This window comes from Betta splendens, chromosome 21 (assembly GCF_900634795.4).
Source record: "Betta splendens chromosome 21, fBetSpl5.4, whole genome shotgun sequence".
Taxonomy (NCBI): Eukaryota; Metazoa; Chordata; class Actinopteri; order Anabantiformes; family Osphronemidae; genus Betta; species Betta splendens.
Window position 1 is genome coordinate 13,747,930 of NC_040899.1, and position 18,660 is coordinate 13,766,589.

Here is an 18,660-nt window from a genome sequence, read left to right on the forward strand (position 1 = left end):
TTGCCATGGACACAAGCAGCGCTTAGCAACCGTAAGCCTTCCACGCATGCGCAGTCTTCGGCAATGGTGCACTATGGGATTGCACACTATTGACATAGCAACCAAGCGACAAAGCCGCCAAGTTCTTTTGCACTGTGTGCTCGTTTTTGTTTGATCTCCTCCATTTAGTCCATTTATAAATACTTTGGACCGCTGTCATGAATGCGGCGGTGGTGAAAAAGACCCAGGACACGCTGGGCAAAGTGATAAAGAAACCGCCTCTTACGGAAAAACTGCTAAACAAGCCCCCGTTTCGATACCTACATGACATCTTCAGTGAGGTAAGAGCTTATGCTACAGTACGTTAGCTTACTTGTCAGACACGGTAGTGTATCTAACACCGAGATTTTCATTTGGATATGTAAAGAGATTAACGCAAGGGGTACACGTTGTTTATGAAACGCTAATTAAGGTAGTTAGCTAGCTAACATTGCAACGCTAGCCCGAACTAAGCTAACAGTGTAGCAACCACAGTGGCGTCAAGTTTGTAGTTTGGAGCAACGTTACTGCCTTCTCTGATTAGTCAAGTCCCCAAATTCTTGCCACACCCACTATAAGTTTTTTATTCAGTCCAAGCATTGAGGTAAATCATCAACTAAAGGGCGGCTAACGTTCACTCACAGCACAATCTAGGGTTATGTATAGTAGGTTAGCTAGTTAGTAAGCTGTGCCTACTGCGTCGTGCAGTTGCTAGGCATGATCTGAGCCCTCAGGTGATTGAGCCACACAGCTTTTGTTTTGCACAGATAATGTTGCATCGTTTGGATCAGATTAAGTCACGTGAAAAAGATATTTAGAGAGATAGATTGCAAACATACCCTTAATTAATTTCTAATTCTGACTCAGATTGTGTCATCAAGTTGGCATTAAACTTACAACTTGTTATCATACAAAACACCAATATAAATATATACAAACACTGGTAGAGAACTGGATGTTAACAGTTTTGGGCCATGTTTGAACTGAAGAAGAGTAGAAGCATTTAGATGCTACACCACAAACCTTGTGACACAAGGCTTCACACTGAAAATGTTTCTCCTCTAATACATTCTGAATTATTAATATCATATAACAAACAGAAAAGTAATTTAATACAAGCTGTGACAAGAAGCATAAAATATGTTTTACATTTCTAAACAAAGGAAAGGTCTCGTGTTTCATTGTAGCTTCATGTATATTTGATAAAGAGAAGCATTTTGGCATGTGTTGGCATGTGCAGGCCATTGCCAGAAAATGAGGAAAGCTATTGACAGGCGCAACTGAGGCATATATTATACATATGTACAAATTTAATCTTATGCTGAGGTGCTGCCGTTTTGCTATTGGTTAGCGTTATTAGCGCGTCTTGCAAAAGCACTAGCGATTGCTACTGGGAAGTCCTATGTTACTATGATTGAGGAATTAATATACATCAGTCATATTTCACATTATACTGGTACATGTTGGGGTAATGGTAAATAATACAAATCAATCTACTAATTGACACTTCTGTTTTCCAACTAATTTCAGGTCATAAGAACTACTGGTTTTATGAAAGGCTTATATGGTGAGAATGAGATGAAGTCAGATAATGTTAAGGTAAGTTGACAACACTACCTGCCTAGTCTAAGTGGCTCAGAAATGAAACCTCTAGCTTCCAGTTACACAGAACTGATAACACAAATAGGTCCCCTCATATTTATTTGTTTGTAGTGTGATTGCATCTGTAAAAAATGTGTCTTTATGTCGTCACCCTTTAGTTGCGTACAAGATACTTGTGTGTTATGTGAAACTGCAGCTTATGGGTCTAAACCTGCATGTCAGTGTCTGTGCGTGTGTGTGGGAGGGTGGTAATTCTACACACTCTGTGGAACACATTCTGAGTGAGAGGATCTGGCTGGCCGTGACAGAAAGGGACTGTCAAGGTGTCAGAACTCGAGTCTGCTCTTTTAGAGCTGACCCCAAATTGCCACTAGATAAGTAGATGCCATGCCGGTAAAGAAAAAGCCTTCTACAGGGGAGATGTTTGAATATAGATTCTTAATTGTGCTGTATGTATAGTTAGGCTTGTTTTTATTTTAAATTACTACTGTGTGTATTTTGAGTTGTGATATTCTTTTGTGTAAGCATCACAGTAGTCAAACTGCAGTGATGGGACATTAGTCACAAAGCTTACGCACTGACTCCTAATATTTGTTTTAGATAATAAAAGCCATTCCTTTTGAACCGGTACTTAAGTTGGTTCTGTTTGTACACAACCTCATTACAAGTTACTGAATTGTCATTTCATGAAGGAAACACTAATATCAGCCTATCCAGAGAGGCCAGAGAGACTTGTCTTCACGTTACACGGTTGGCGGGCTTCCTAGATGTAGCAGGTTGATAAGCCCTGCTTAGTTGGTATATTTGTCTGGAGGAGGGTTTGCTTTATTTCTTGTATACAAAATAATGAATGAAGTATGTAACTATGTTTGAATATTTGTGTCAGACTGCACGGTTCTAAATATTGCAGCATTTAACAATTCCATACGTTGTAAATGTCAATCATGGTGTTTTAATAGTGTCTTGTATCTGAACTATGCAGATATCTGGTTACGACACCATATTTGTATTCCTAGGACAAGGATTCTAAGATAGCCTTCCTTCAGAAAGCCATAGATGTTGTGATGCTGGTGAGTGGTGAGCCCCTGGCAGCAAAGCCAGCACGGATTGTGGCTGGCCATGAGCCTGAGAAAACCAATGAACTGCTGCAGACTATTGCCAAGTGCTGCCTTAACAAGGTTTGCCTTTGTTTTATACACACACTCACAAATATAATAATTCCATAATGTTCAAGCGATTTTATTTTAATGTTTCATATATATTATGCTACATTATAATACTGCATGATAAAAAACTATTGAGTGGGTGTTATTTTCACATCAAAAATACTCTCCTCTTTGGAAAACCTTAGAGCCACCCCAGGGATAACTTTCATATATCCTAATTACACCCTGGAGATGGAGTGTAAACACATGAGCTGGTGCTTGGTGGTTATCTGTATTTTGAGGTTCTATTGCAAGCTGTTTTTTACCAATATCAATACAATTTTTAATGGTACCTCCCAAGATTTGAAATTAGTTAATATACTTTCCATGATGGGGACAGGGTCACAACACTCACACTTTAGTTTCTGCATTATACTGAAGTGCTTTCCTGTAAATGATGTATAGATGGCCAGTGATGATGCGGTGAAACGAGTGCTTTCAGGAGACAAAGGGGACATGAAGACCAAGGCCAGCACCTCTAGGTCCCAGGACAAGGAAAATAGAGAAGGACGTGAACGTCACATGGATAGAGAGGTGAGAGTGCATAGGTTTAGTTTAAGTATTCTCCATATGAGCCTTTCAGTTTGACAGCTGTATGCTTAACTTGGAATGGAAATAATGTCTTCTGCACACGTCCGTGTCTGTGCATTGTATTCTTGTCCTTTGTGGTGGTATGAACAACAGGAAAAAAGAAAGATTACAGAGCGCAGTGGAAGCAGGGACCAGAAGGACCCAGACCAGCCCAGAGAGCAGGAAAGTCGTCCTAGAGATGGAGAGAAGGAGCATCACAGGGAGCGGGAGCGCTCTGATAAGCACCACCGCAGTGAACAGGACCACGGCAAAGACCGCAACAAAGACAGCAGCCGAGACAAGGATAGAGACAAAGGACGAGCAAAAGACAGGGAGAGAGATCGCGAAAGGGAAAAAGACAGAGAGAGAGATAAAGATCGAGATAAAGCGAGAGGGCGGGATTCCCACGGAGAACGTGACAGAGACAAGGAAAAACGACGGGACAGAGACAAAGAACGTGAAACTGAGAGAGGCCGACACAAAGAAGGAGACGAGAGAAACAGAAGTGTAGAGAATGGCCATATCAAGGTATGCCACCTAACCCCGTACATGTGTTTAATTTTAGCAAGAAATCATTCTTGGCATTCATTTGAACGCTTATGCTTAGGTCAAAGGATCTGAGGAACTGCAACAAAAACCCAGCCCTGATGAGCCCAGACAAACAAGCAAACCCATGACAGCTGTGAGTTTGACCAAAATGTTTGACTTAATCTTTTTTCCCCATTATTTTATTACTTATTATTATTTATTATTAATTGACGAGACATTTAGCTCCAGAAAACATCAACAAAAACATATGTGAGAATCAAGTCGCTGACTGATGCCTAGTGTATAAACACATGTGGTCTCATCAGCTTTATAACAGCTAATTGTAACATGGGTCGATGCTGTGTTCTTTGCTGTTTTTAGCCTGCAGAAGCAGTTGATAACAAGGTAAGATTGTATTGTTCTGTGTTTAGTACTAGTAGTACTGGCTCAAAAAGAGCAAATCCACATAGTAATTCTTTCACGTCACCAACATGATCGCATTCCCATATTTTTTTTTATTTGGAATGTATTTTTATCATCTTTGACCAACTTGCATTTGGTTGTTTTAGTGTAAAACAACATGCATGTCGCTCCTTGACTACAAGGGAATCCCAAAGCATGGAAACCATGCAGGGAATTGTTGGCATTGCTTTTTCTGGGCCTAAACCTAATTCTTCATTACTCAGCTTTATAATGACTCACTTGTTCACAGAGCAATTTGCCCGTGTAGCACACCTCAAGCGTTCAGTTAAGGATAAAATAATGTTCTCTTGTTCAACTCAATTGTAGTGCATTTCTTTGCACGATCTATTTTCTTTACTTCTAATCCAGTTGTGTTGTGGGTGGGGGCAGAGCCTGTCCCGGCTGACAGTTGGTGAGGGATAAGGTACACCCTGGTCTAATGTAAGGCTGGCACACAGACTAAGGCGGGGGTAGGCATTCGATGTGTCACAATCAGACACTGAGGAGAATTATTCACTTTCTGTGAACAGGTGCATGCTGGGTATTTCAGTTGCTTCCTACAAACCTAAACCATAAGTGTAATGGACTGTAGAAGCTATAGAGCTTTATATACTGCTTTGGGTACAAACTGCTCCTGTTTGTGTGCTAATCAAGAATGATGCCACATGCTGACATTGCCAATAATATTGTCACCTACTTTATATTGCGTTTGTTCTGATCTATTGGGCTTTGCTACAATTGAATTTACAGTACTCTTTGCATCTTTTGGCACCTGTTGTTGCTTTCTAAGTTAATTTTTTGTATTTGTTATTTTATAGCCAAACATAGTGAAATGAAAACTAAAATAAATAATTTCTAGAATAAAAAGTCATATATAAAGACATTTTCCCTGGTTTTCTAACCATATATGATTAATTTATTGTCTTTCAATGCTTTTCATGCTTCTCTTTCCTCATGTAACAGTCTGACAGTCCAGCTAGAATACCTCGGCCTTCGTCTGCCAAAGGACAGAGGAGGAGACCTAAAGTTGGAGATCAAGGTAAACCTACCCTGACATACTCAACCTATCTATACCTATACCTATCTATCTAAAATCTACTATGTTTGCCAGTAATACATGAGTGCTGTATATCAATATAATATTATTGATTGCATTTTAATTATCACCAGAAAGCCTTTTAAAGCCTGTCAATACAATTATTTAGTCATAAATAAGCAGTAATATTATCTTGTCATTTTCTTCTCTGCAGACGAGACTGACAGTGAGGGAGGTGAGTGTTATCTACCTCACTTTCTTAGTTGCATATAGAGCCATTAACATAATGGGAAATGTCCTGTGTACCTGCAATAATGAGAAAGAAAGAAAGTAAGTACTGGCAGTGATTACTCCTTTTGACTAAACAAAATATTCCATAAAGATGTTGTTGACTGACAAGGTCAGTCTGCCTGCCTCATTCTGGGGACAGTTCAGTTTTCAGCCTGTTGGGTTTGTTGTGTGCCGTCAAACCTGTAACCACACCCAGCTAATGTCAGGAGATCCTGAAATACCGCTCTACATCACTGTATTATGCTGTGAATTTGAATCACTGATAAGACTCAGTGTCAGTGCAAGGTGTCAGAGAAACAGCTTTATGTACAAGCTATGACACAGTGTTAATACCAGCTAAGCCAGAATGAAGAGCATTTATATAAACTGGTTCCTTTCAATTAAAAGGCAACATTCTGTTTTACAGATTTGGATGCCCAAAGACCTGTTCCTCAGGAAAACAGAGATGGCCCAAGCTCCTCAGTGCCTTCTGACTTGGCTTCCAGGTCTGTACACTCAGCTGTCAATAACACTTCACCGAGTTACTATAGAATGGGCTAATTACCCTTCACCTAAAAAAACAATCACCACTCCCATTTCATGACAAGGTTTTTCTTCTTCTCTTACGCTGCTTTATGAGTCAGGGATGTTAATGAACACAGATCAACTGTCTGTACACTCTATAATATGAAGTAATGCAATACTATACACATACTGTCATACCATGCATTCTCTATTTATTAATTATCATTTATTAATCATCATTGAGGTCCTTCCAGAGTGATGTTAATTATACTAATTAGAGTGATTAATCATTGGGTGAGAATGCAGTTGGCTCCTTATTGATGGTTTAAATATAGTTGTTCTCGTGCTTTATTTTGTAACCATTCATGAACTGTCACAAATACTGTATGTGGCAATGAAGAGCATAGCTTATTATGTACTTTTCCTCAGGCAGGCATATTTATGATACATAGTTAACACTGAGCATATGTATTTAAGCATATATGGTTTCTTATTTAAGTAATGTGCACATTCCTGTAATTCTCAGTAACAGACGAATAGCGCGGCCCAGCAGCGCTCGCCCAGCACCTCCTCGGGTCAAAAAACCAGACAGTCACGGTGATGTGGCATCAACTGACAGGTGACTTCATCACATGCATCTACCAAATTTGATTTATACTGAGTGTGGGATACATCATCTTAGCGAATACTTTCTTTTTTTGTCCATTCCAGTAAGTCAGATTAAATAAGTACTTGTATTATTATTATTACAATGCTAAACGAGAATAGCGATAGAAACTGTGTAGAAGAAGTGAAGCAAGTCAAACCAGTGTTACATCTATTAAAAGTGCCTGTGAGATGACTGAAGCTATCATAAGCTTTCTGTTTGTGTGTCAGATTGTCCAGTGCCAAGCTGTCGGCACCTGTTATTATGGATCGAAAGAAGCTGTCGGATGATGAGGCGGATGAAGATGAGCAGTTCCTTGTGGAGGAGGCTGTCCCTCTACCCTCAGATGTTCCTGAAATTGGGGTGGGAAGTGACTTTATTAAAGAATTGTTAAATACAGTTGAGAAACCTACAGTAAGTCTGGGTTGTAACTATAGTTATGTTGTATTGCAGGAACCTGCACAAGAACTAGACAGTGAAGACAAACATGGTACAAAGTCAGACATTTTTAGACTGTTGAATAGAGTAATAGTATTTCATTAAAGATTTTTTGTCTTCTCTTTTCTGTTACTGTAGGTGGCCTTGTGAAAAAGATCCTTGAGACTAAGAAAGATTATGAGTTGTCACCATCCTCTCACAAATCTAAAGAACAGGTATGTGCAGTCATAGTAGTAGTTCTGTTCTGTGACCACTAGAGGGAAGCATCTGCCCAGTTCTTTATCTTCACCTTATCGGCTCTCCATCAGCTCTGCCAGCCATTCTTTCTGGAAAGGAGGCTCCCAAGAGAAAACCTGTAGACCGCAGTGAAATGCCCAGTGCAATGCTGCTTATTATCAAAAGAAAGTTATAAACAAATGGAGTAGAAAGGTGTAATTGTGCTATGTAGAAACCACAGAAATGTTCCTGTTCAGTTAACCTGAAGGGTTAATAACCAGACCAGTTCTGCATGTATGGTTTCTAACAGACCACACATAACTGATACACACATCAAGATGTCTGGAGCAAAATGCGCCTGTTTTCTGAAGTTGCTTAATATATTTTTATTCCTTTATCTGTTCTGTGTAAATTCTTCAGTGTATTTTGTCAGCAGACACAATCGCTGATTTAGACTTTTTTTTTTCAAGCTAGTGCATGCTCATTCTCAGTTTTGGCAGTCTGAATCAGTGTAAAGCTCACAGTTTGGTCTGGACTCCTTGGAGTGAGGTGGCGTACGCTGTCTGCTTTGGGTGGTCCTCTCCATCCATGCATGCTCTCACTGCATCCCGTCCCATCTGACCACCCTGGCGTTGATTGATGCTCTGTTTTGGACTGCCACTGATGCACAAAGGCCCCTGATCTATCCCCTCCTCACTACGGCCTCACACATCATCGCTCATAACTCATACCTGAAGCTTCAGTTTCGCTCACAGCAATGTGAAATGGTTTGCCTGGACGTTATAGGCCCTGCATTTAATTAACTCAACACTTCCTTCGAAAATGAGTTCCAAAATATTGTCCAACAAAATATACATGCCCAGATACAAGGACATGAAACTTTCCCTGTATGTAACGTGATCCTGGAGTGTTTATCCCAATTTTCTTAGTGCAGCCTCCTTGGTTTCAGAGCTTCCAAACTTTCATTTGAGGGTAATCCTGTATGGTGTGCAGGGCAGTTTAGAGCAGGTATGTCTGCACATAGGAACCGTTCAGTCCACCCCTCTGTCATTATTGGCCTAGTCTGGTCTGCTGTATAAAGAACTATAATGACTTCCTTCCTGACATGAAAGGGTGCCGAGGTTAGTTTAATAGTGTTGTTTCTTTCTTTTTTCCCCCTTGTAATCACGGTAAAACACGCAGAGACAAAAATGTAAATATTGAGCTTCCTCATTCTGTGTCAAAGAACAGATACGAAATCACAGCTGCCACAGCCCTTTTTTCAAAAAGCTGACTTTTGCTTGATTAAGTCACAATCGTGTTAATGCCAATATTCCTGCTATTCCCAAGTAAAAAAGGTGGAATGCTCAACGGTTGAACAGTCACTCAATTGTATGTAGTGAAGTCCCGCCACTCTGTGCTGTGCTGTGCTGTGTATGTGTGGGGATGGCCTTCCTCCTGACCTTTTGGGTGCCTTGTATATTATTTCAAGATACTTCTCTTTTTATTTAGACAGAATCTCCCCCCTCGCAGCAGCTGCGTTTTCATAAGAATTTTTGTGTACTCATTTCCCCCTTTTCTTTACCCCCGTCAAATTAGCCTTGATGAAGGTTTGCAATGTATAAATAAACCCCGTGGCGTACAAATGGATGGCTGTTGAGTGAGAGTCACGGAGGAGAAGGGCCAGAATACTCTCTGCAGGACTGTCAAGAAAATAAATACACCTCCATGCAGACCTCTGTGTCTTCATAAACATTCAGCGTTTTTTGTGGAAACACAAGGAAATGACCCTGTGGCATTCCATTAGTCATATTACTTTTGTGGAGGTCATATCGACTTGTTAGGAATTTGCTCAGGTTTATGAGGAGTACCTAAAGCGGGCCACACCTCATCCTTGATATTCGATTGCATCAGATATTTTGTATCTTCAAATCCTTTAGTGTTGCTGAGAATGTTTGACTGGTAAAATGCTTTATCTTTGTTTTCTATTGTCAGTTACGCCTGGTCCCTTGGTTTTCTTTTAGTTTTCCCCATAGCCCAGGGTGATGAGCTCAGCTGTCTCCCTGAGGACCTACATTGACCTTACAACAACATCCTGTAACCTTATTGGCCATAAGGTTTTCTCCTCACCTCACTGAGTCCAAGCTATTTTTATGATCTAACAAGTCTAAATAGCCTTCTGTGAAAAATGACAAGAAAGCCCCTAAACGACACCCTGAGCACATTATCAACCCATGCTTTAGCTTTTAGCTCAACTCTGTGCCTTGCTTTTTGAACACACTGTATAAAACCATCAGCATTGGTGCCAGTTAATGAGCACTGGTAGCCATGGCAATTGTTCCCATCCATCTTGGTGGTAAAGCAATTTTTAAGTTGGAAAAAAAACACTTTTTTTAAAAACTGAAAAGACTTGTTTCCTTATTTAATGAGGTGGCTCCTCGTCAGTTTCTGAATGATAGTTTCATGATACTCTAGAGGTTTCTGTGTCGTTTACAAGCTGGTCACAGGATATGAGGAGGAGTGTTTTCCTCCTTCCCCAGAAAATCCATAAAGCTCTTTTTCTTATGGACCGATTAAGCAGTTGTACACAGCATTCATTTCTGTCTACAAGACAATAGTCTAGGTAGAACACACTTAAAACCTAGCTGCCACCTCCTATTAGTTAACCTGTCCCGTGTCTTCTTGTTTGCCTTGAGCTTTCATCACTGTCAGCGTTACTGGGAAACCACTACCCCTCCTCTTTCACCTCCTCCTTCTCTGTGGCCCCCACTTCTAAATATTGTTCTGTGATTTGGGTGAGAAAAAGGGAAACTAGGAGCACACATGTCTTGTAGACCCCAACAGAGACCTCCATAAAGCATTGATTTATATGCACCCAGACAGAGTGCACATGAACCAGGGGTCATGTTTTCATGACAGGTCTTTTTTTTTTTATATATTCCAGCAGAGCAGGGGAGATGAGCTGAGGTGGAAAGGGGACGACACACAGAATGAAGCCGTGGGTCTTGTCTGGGCGGCGCAAACCGCAGGCAGGCAGGGCGAATGAGGCGTAGAGTGTTTGTCTAGCTGCAGGGTTCACAGCACCCGGTGGAAAGCCACCCACCTCGCAGTGGGGCTGCTGGGCGCAGGCGTTTCAACCATCACGCTCACCAACCACCAGCGACTGCTAACGGAGTGAGGATGTCAGAAATTTGTACTCGAGAAAAGACGGCAAACAAGGTTTGATGTCATGCCTGCGGTGTGGTCTCGTCGAGCCGAGCTGCCTTTTTAAATTTGCAATTACCGAGCTGTTCAGTTTGTTTTAAGAGATGGTTTGATAAGAAAAACGCTCCGTGTGCCAGCAGTGCCAGGCACATGTGGTCAGCCTGCCCGCCCAGCGGACCTGACAGCTTGTGTGTTTTGAAGAGGAAGCTGTCGTTTAGTTTGCGCACCGTTGCAAGTACGAGTTCTGCTGCCTCATGAAGGCAGGTGCTCTCATCTGCGCAGCCAAATAACCTAAATTGAGCGAGAGTTGGACTTGAAAGGAGGAATAAGTGTAGTAGTTGTTACTCAATACTGTAGTAAAACAACCTCACTGCCACAGCCTGTTACTAAAATAAACAGGAGTTTAAGACCAGGGCTGTGGGTGGGGGCCGTGTGTGTTCGCTGTGGGCTTTGCATGACCCTCTGCTTGATGTTTCTTTTTTGTGTGTGTGTCTGTGTGTGTATATGGACTCACGTGTGTTAGGGTTGCCTAACTGAGTGCCTTTGCATCACACACACACACACACACACACACACACACACACACACACACACACATACTCGGAGGCCTTGCGAAGCCCAGCTGAGCAAACATCCTTGGGCTCGCTCTCTGTCAGGGGAGGTCCTTCCCTGATACCTTCTCCTCCCTTTCACCATCAGGGGACAGGCTGTAATTGGGCTACAGCCCCCTCCTCCTTCACTAGCGAGTCCATCACTGCCCGCACTTCAGCCTACACAATTCAGCTCCATGTTTGATCCTTATATATACAGCTAGGTTGGTAGAATTCCTGGCAACATTTTTAGCCTTGAAATCCTGAACCACTAAATGCAGCCTTGCTTTATTACTAGACATTTGAGATTTTGTTGGCAAAGGTAGAACTCCTATTCCTGTATTATGTTTTGGTCTCAGGACACACACGTGATTTATGTGTTTGTTCTTACAGCTGCTTGATGCATTGCTGCATTTTAAATCAAGCAAGCTGTCAAGCTGTATGAAGGCCTTTTGTTTTATTTTTTGTCCTTTGTCCTTCAACTGTTATTTTAGGGTTTGCTGGCCCTTTAATTGACAGCACCAGAGCTTTTATTCCCCAAAGTGACCCTTTTACTTTTACTTCTAGAACTTGGTGTCGGAAGCAGCTCGCAAGAAAGAACGGGACTTGGTGACGAGAGAGATTGAGCGGCTCCGCTCATCCATCCAGACGGTTTGTCGCAGCACCCTGCCTCTGGGCAAGATCATGGACTACATCCAAGAAGACATGGATGCCATGCAGGCTGAGCTGAACACCTGGCGGCGGGAGAACAAGGAGCACGCTCAGGCTTTGCTGCAGGAACAGAGGTGGGGTTGACGTGTACAGTACAACGTTTGTCACCAACATTATGTTACCTGACTCCAAATACATTGTTTGAAACCTGTGCCTTGTGCTCTCCTGTGGATGTTGCAGAGCCACGGAGCAGGCAGTGGAGCCGCTTAAAGCAGAGCTGTCTGAGCTGGATCAGCTGATCAAGGACCAGCAGGACAAGATTTGTGCATTAAGATCCAACATACTGAAGAATGAGGAGAAGATCCAGAAGATGGTGACAGGAATCAATTTCTCTTCTAGGAGCTGAAGTGACATGCAAGGTATACAAGGAATAGCTTTTAAAAATGCACTGAGACGTTGGCGTTCAACCCAACGGAGAGAGCGTCTTTCCTCTGAGGTTAGAAGTGATGGGACCAAACACTGCACTTGTTGCTGCACTAGGTGTTTATGTCAGAACAGGTGCCTGACCCAGATCATATTCTGACATGGAAGGGGAGGAGACGCCCCGGCTGGCAAACACCGTTCACTAGTTCAGCTGTCTGACACTATTCTAACATAATTGGGTGATGTTGTCAGCTGCAGACAAATAAATAAATAAATTGATCTTCCTGCTCTGCACACCAACGTAACCCTTTTCTGTAATGGTGCCTTTGGGTCGGTTAACCAAATAACATATTCCAATAATTAGTACTAAACTTACTGTACACACTGAACTACATTTTAAAAGTTGTATTTTTATAATCAACCCTAAAAACATTTCAGAGCATGGCAACAGGGCCTAGTTCATTGAAATCTATATTCCATACATAATATAGTAGAACCTTGTTTTGTATTGTCATTTAAGACTCTCTTAATGATCTTTTCTTCTTCCAAGTTTTTTCTTCCAAACTAGGTTCATCAGACTAGTCTGTGAAAAAAGGAGGCTTGTGTCAAGAAATGTTTCCCTGAATTCCCAGCTCTGTCCTGTCTTGTAAAAGCACTGCTGCACTTTGATAAGTGTGAAAAGAGGAGGAACCTTTGCTTTACTTGTGCTTCACCTCTTTTTCTATCTCCTTTAACAAGCGCTCTCATATTATAATATTCCTGGCTGCAAAAGCACATAAACGTTTTCCATATCGTTAGCACGTGGGGCGTTCGCCGTCCTGGAGGACCCCCAGCTGCTTTAGGTTTGCCAAACTCTTCCTTTTTACCCTGGAGGCAACATCTGGTCAGAATGAAACGTACAAATGTCTGACTTTCATTGCTTTAATGAGTGTATTTTTCACATGTGGCTAATGTGAAATTATAAAGCAATAAAAGCTGCTGATATTTACAGTAGGACGTGTAATAGTTGACATCTCAACTATCACATGTCCAAAAATGTTAATATCTCACTATTGTGCACAAACAGAACCCAACATAGATGCAGTTAACTTATTGAAATGATCTTGTTTAGCCAACCTTTGTTAGTTCACCCTCATAAACCGCTTGCATTTATATCAACTTATTTGAAAACTGACTTACTAGACCCATCAATAAGTTTTGATTACAGCTGTATTAAAAAGGCGCTGTTCACCCTTAACGTGATGCTCACACACACTGTGCTACACCTCCACTTTTCTGCAAAACATACTCTTTCCAGTCTTCAGATCAGTGGGTTGGACGTGTGACAAAACATATATGCTAAGAATTAGTCCTGTGAAATTGTTAATGTTTATGTTTAGTACAGACTTGAAGAAGGACTTGAGACATGAACAGTTCCAAGAAATATAGTTTACAATATTTTACTGTATTTACTAAAGGGATTTTGCTTCAGTGGGCAATATCTTTATTGATGCTTTTCATCTTATTTCATCACTATAAGGAATCAACAGTCTAATTTCATTGACTTAGATTTTATTCTATTTTCATATCAGTATTACTGTACATGTAATCCATTAATACAAAAGGTTGCCTAGTGGAAAAAGTGTATGTTTTATGAAAGGACTATTAACACTGTACGCTCTGTTTCACATACTGAGTTTATCTTTAAAATGTACATTATGTATATGTGGAGACTGTACTATAATTCGAAATATTATATAATTTTGTAGTGGAGTGAAATAAATGGTTATGTTGCAATAAATGTTTGTGTTCTCTTGTTGATAAGAGCCACTGGAGAATAGTGACTGTTGCACCTGAGTTACAGGTTACGTTACACTAATGGAAATTTAATGAGTCCTCCACTTAGCTCCTGTTACATTAGGAAAGGAAACAGTGACTTTTCATGGCTTTTGTCACACTCCCAAGCAGGTTTTAGTCCAACTTTGCAGTAAGTTAGTGAAACAGTTACTTTTTTTATAACACAGACAAAACTGATAATTAACCACCAAAATATCAGACATTGCTTTTGAATTGTGGTTTGAAAAACAAGCCAATTAAACAGACCTGGACAAAAATGAATAATTTTTCACTTAATTAAAACAAAGGTGTGTTTTCTAATCAGCATCACAGGTCTTCACACTCGTCCCCCTTTAAACAGGCAAACTGAGTGGTTACAAGTCCCCGTTCTGTTGGTGACATGGTGTATATTCATGTTAAAGGCAGTAGAACCTTCTCCAGGCAGCTTGATGTCCAGGTGAACTCCAAGGTCAAGGAGTTTGTTTGAGCCAAGTGATCATAAAAAGAGAGGCCGGAATTTGTCACAAAGCATGTTGACGAGCCCCAAAGCGTCTGGTAGAACGCAGGATGAGACAGACCTGAGACAGACGCAAGAATGAAGCAGGAAAAGAACACTGTGAAAGACGTGTAAGTAACACAATCAGGACATTTAGTCATTTCGGTTTATTGTGGTGCTTCTGACATCAGTGAACTTCTTGTCTGTTGCCTTAGATGCTGCTTTCCAGCACCTGCGGGTGAATTCTTAGCCTATAATAAAGATCTGTGTTCTTTTATTGTACAGTTTAGGATTTATCAGTAGGTGACATCTTATACTAAATACAGTAGTAGTTGTCAACTTCGGTAATGAATAAAGTAACGCTGGTCCATGGGGCCAGAGCCACTAGTATTTACACACATGAAAAACGAGCTGCACTCCACGCACGGACCTAATGAGGACACGCGGCCCCGTTGACTTGACCGTTTATTTTAGGGCAGCACCAGAGCCTCGGTGTCTATGACTGATCCGTCATCAGGCAGCGTCCATCGGTGACTGGACCTCCCCACGGAGCTTTACCCACCCAGGACTGACTCACGGCAGATCCACAGCTACGTTTTAAGCGCGATGATTAATCTGAGCACACACAACCCACACAACATGGATCATGACAACTTTTGGCACGCTCATCATTAGGTGCTTATGCAAAATGCATATTTTTGCTCTAAACGTTTATTATTTTCACTTAGTTTTTTATGCGTTCCGTTATTTGCTTGTATTCGCCCTCGTTCCCCTTTAAATTGAACGGGTCCAGCCGAGCAGGAAGTAGCGCGCCGCACTGACGCCGTCGCCAACGCGCTCAGCTCACGTTTGTTTATTTTGATGTGTCTCGTCTGAGCCGCCGCTCTTCCAGGCGTCGGCGGAGCGAACGGTGCGACCGCTGACCTCATCTGGACGGTGCGAGCATGGCCGACGCTCCGGAGCCGCGGGCCGACGCGGACGACCCGCCCCGCGTCACGTTGCCCCCGCTCATCACCGTGTCGGATCTGCCCAGCACCGCTGCAGGTGAGCGCGTCTCACGCGGCGGTGACTCATCGAGTCCTCGCGCCGCCTCCGTCCGGTGCGCTGTTTAGGACGGACGACGCAAATGCGTCCTGATTCGAGTCAGCGCCAAAGCGGCAGAGGCTGCGAAGAGGGTGTGACGAGACGGGGAGTGTGACGTCACACGGAGTCACAGAGGCGTGGTGCGGAGACAGACCTGCTGCTACAGGCTGGACCGCATCCCTATACTGTAGAAAAGTGCTTCAAGAGCACGTACATTCATAGTGATGCAGCGAAATAATGTGACGTATTTAAATTCAGAGAGACAGACAGGCACGTTTGATGAAATAAAAGCAATGGGAGCAGTGATCTGAGTTTCAGTCTTGTTTAAATGTATCTGGATGAAATACACAACTCTGAGTCACCAAAAGAGAAACAAAGCTGAATGCCATCAGCAGCAACACAGATAAGATGACAGAACTGTTAGTAACACAGATCACAAAAAGCACCGATCCAGGCACCAGTCATTCCCGCCGCTGCGTCCGTGTTGTCGCCAGGTCGCAATCTGAAGGAATGGCTGCAGGAGCAGTTCTGCGACAGACCCCCGGAGCAGGACGACATGCGGCTGCACAACGCGGCCTACGTGGGCGACCTGGACACGCTGAGGAACCTGCTGCAGGAGGACGGCTTCAGACGGTGAGGAGGCGTGGTGTCTGAAGCACCATCGCACGCTGCACTATCACACCACCGCCTGACCCCCCCCCCCCCCCCGTCCCCCCGCAGGCGCATCAATGAGAAGTCGGTGTGGTGCTGCGGCTGCCTGCCCTGCACCCCCCTGCGCATCGCCGCCACGGCCGGCCACGCCGCCTGCGTGGCCTACCTCATCGCGCAGGGGGCCGAGGTGGACCTGGTGGACGTCAAGGGCCAGACGGCGCTGTACGTGGCCGTGGTCAACGGCCACCTGGGCTGCGTGCGCATCCTGCTGGAGGCCGGCGCCGACCCCAACGGCAGCCGGCACCACCGCAGCACGCCGCTGTACCACGCGGCGCGGGTGGGCCGGCTGGACGTCCTGCAGGAGCTCATCAGGTGGGGGATGACAACCGCTCCGCCCGCCTCCCCCGTCTGCACCATCGCTGACCACGCGCTCCGGTGCGATTGCTTCTGCCTAGGTTCAACGCCGACGTGGACATGGACCATCAGCTGGGGCCCCGCCTCCTCCTGAGCGCCCGCACCCTCAACACTCTGGTGGTGTGCCCCCTCTACATCAGCGCCGCCTACCACCACCTCAGCTGCTTCCGGCTGCTGCTGCAGGCGGGGGCGCAGCCCGACTTCAACTACACGGGGCCCGTGTGCCACGAGGCGCTGGCGCGCGGCCTGGCGTCCTGCCTGCTGGACGCGGTGCTGCGGCACGGCTGCGAGGTGGCCTTCGTGCACCTGCTGCTGGACCACGGGGCCGACGCCGCCCTCGTGCACTGGGACGAGTCGGACCCGGAGTCGCCCAACCGACGGAAGGTGGATCCGGACGCGCTCCGGGTCTTCCTGGACGCGAGGAGTGAGTGCACTGTGATGGTCCATCGCCGGGTTTTATGGGTAGTCGTTGAAATAGTCAGTCTGGCCTCCATCTTTGTGTCTCTTCTCAGAATGTCCTCGCCGCCTGACGCATCTGTGCCGCATCAAGATCCGCAGAACCATGGGCAAACACCGCTTGGGCCGCATCTGCTCGCTGCCTCTGCCAGAACCCATCAAGAACTTCCTGCTCCACCAGAACTGAAGGCCGTCCTCCTCATTCAACCCGGTCCGTGGGACAGAACGTTGCGTGAACCCAGTTTGCTCCTTTTTAACGATAAACCCCCGTGTCGTTTAACAGACGCTGTGTTGACGGTTCCGATGCTCCTCGTCTGTTGTCGTAGTATTTTATTAAAGAGCTCTTAACTTATGGGAGAAGCCTGTTGTGTGGAAACATGTATCCTAAACGTCTTTTCTGGCCTCTGGGACCCGTCCGGCTCCCTTTTCTCGTAGCACGCTGCATCTTAACGGCCACAGTGAGAATGTCGTTTGATTTGCCATCGGATCGCGTGGAGTAAATATCCTGTTCCCAGACAAAGGCACGTGGTCCAGGTCCAGCTCCTCGGACCGCTCTTTTATCTGTTCTGGTCTGAGCCAGCTGCCCAGCAATCCTAATGTTCTGCTCCAGATCCTCCCTCTGTGCGGCGTTAACACATGGCCTGGTCTGTGAAATATATTGTCACTGTTGCTGTGTTTACACCGAATGCTGGGCGCTGGTCACATATTTTGTATATTATCTAACTTTTATTAAATTACACCCAAACAAACGCTAAATATTCATGTGATTTAAGGTGCTGGATCTGGACCAGGACTCACAGCTTTACAGTCCAGGTGTGATTGTAATGTATATATTGTATTGACAGGGACCTTCCACTGTTTGGGGACGTTTGTCTGTGACGCTGACAATCTATGGCTGATGATTTTAATCATTTGTATTCATTTCACAAGCCGCTGCCTCGTCGTCCGCTTGTGTTCTCATACAAAGTGAACTTTAAACGCGTTGAAGTGAACTTCGCTGTGTCGTCTCTTCATTACTGCATAGAGGAGTCAAACACCTCAGCCATCAGGAGGTTATAGTTAATGAAATGAAATCAAAGCTTAATGAAATATTTGTCCCAGATTCAATAAAATCTCATATCTGAGCCCCAGCAGGATCAGTTCTAATAACTCTAATAACAGGCAACTACAACGCTTCCCTCAAGTAAACATAATCTAGTTGAATAAAGCTTCTTGAGTTTTTAAAATGTCTACAAAAGAAGCAGTATTTGTTTTATCATGACATTGTGTAGCCTGCGTTAAAAGAGCTGAACTAGTACAACAGCAGAGGGAAATAAACTAGACTTCTTCAAAATACTGACCAATCACAGCAAATCCCAAAGCTCCCACACTGATACAGTGAT

The 18,660-nt window shown here is 43.8% G+C and overlaps 2 protein-coding genes and 1 long non-coding RNA gene across 5 annotated transcripts; 2 read left to right on the forward strand and 1 right to left on the reverse strand.

Annotated features, from left to right (window-relative positions):
• Positions 1 to 170: 170 nt before the first annotated feature.
• traf3ip1 (TNF receptor-associated factor 3 interacting protein 1) lies at positions 171 to 14,143 on the forward strand. Of its 2 annotated transcripts, XM_029136629.3 has the most exons (16): positions 171 to 320; positions 1,549 to 1,617; positions 2,637 to 2,798; positions 3,231 to 3,359; positions 3,510 to 3,923; positions 4,003 to 4,077; positions 4,305 to 4,328; positions 5,349 to 5,424; positions 5,636 to 5,656; positions 6,119 to 6,197; positions 6,743 to 6,835; positions 7,093 to 7,225; positions 7,316 to 7,352; positions 7,439 to 7,515; positions 11,857 to 12,074; positions 12,181 to 14,143. In XM_029136629.3, the coding sequence occupies exons 1-16, from the start codon at positions 198 to 200 to the stop codon at positions 12,344 to 12,346; spliced, it is 1,896 nt and encodes a 631-aa protein (XP_028992462.1). In that variant the 5' UTR covers positions 171 to 197; the 3' UTR covers positions 12,347 to 14,143. The 2 variants fall into 2 exon arrangements, with proteins under 2 accessions (XP_028992462.1, XP_055360986.1); XM_055505011.1 differs by lacking the exon at positions 4,305 to 4,328 and having other exon boundaries at positions 7,093 to 7,227; positions 7,315 to 7,352.
• On the reverse strand, positions 13,853 to 15,658 carry LOC129603503 (uncharacterized). Its single transcript, XR_008693403.1, has 2 exons — positions 15,522 to 15,658; positions 13,853 to 14,756 (listed from the first exon to the last, which is right to left on the reverse strand). It is a non-coding gene; the product is annotated as an uncharacterized LOC129603503 (long non-coding RNA).
• Positions 15,141 to 18,270, forward strand: asb1 (ankyrin repeat and SOCS box containing 1). Of its 2 annotated transcripts, XM_029136630.3 has the most exons (5): positions 15,166 to 15,718; positions 16,252 to 16,390; positions 16,478 to 16,780; positions 16,864 to 17,246; positions 17,335 to 17,638. In XM_029136630.3, exons 1-5 carry the CDS (start codon positions 15,619 to 15,621, stop codon positions 17,463 to 17,465), a joined length of 1,056 nt encoding a protein of 351 aa, XP_028992463.1. In that variant the 5' UTR covers positions 15,166 to 15,618; the 3' UTR covers positions 17,466 to 17,638. The 2 variants fall into 2 exon arrangements, with proteins under 2 accessions (XP_040924808.1, XP_028992463.1); XM_041068874.2 differs by having other exon boundaries at positions 15,141 to 15,718; positions 16,864 to 18,270.
• The last annotated feature ends 390 nt before the right edge of the window (positions 18,271 to 18,660 follow it).

Coding starts and splice junctions, on each gene's coding strand:
- asb1 (XM_041068874.2), top strand. CDS start 15,619: ATGGCCGACGCTCCGGAGCCGCGGGCCGACGCGGACGACCCGCCCCGC. Junction 15,719..16,251: donor TCTGCCCAGCACCGCTGCAG/GTGAGCGCGTCT, acceptor TGTTGTCGCCAG/GTCGCAATCTGAAGGAATGG. Junction 16,781..16,863: donor GTCCTGCAGGAGCTCATCAG/GTGGGGGATGAC, acceptor GCTTCTGCCTAG/GTTCAACGCCGACGTGGACA.
- traf3ip1 (XM_029136629.3), top strand. CDS start 198: ATGAATGCGGCGGTGGTGAAAAAGACCCAGGACACGCTGGGCAAAGTG. Junction 4,078..4,304: donor CAAGCAAACCCATGACAGCT/GTGAGTTTGACC, acceptor TGCTGTTTTTAG/CCTGCAGAAGCAGTTGATAA. Junction 6,198..6,742: donor CCTTCTGACTTGGCTTCCAG/GTCTGTACACTC, acceptor TGTAATTCTCAG/TAACAGACGAATAGCGCGGC.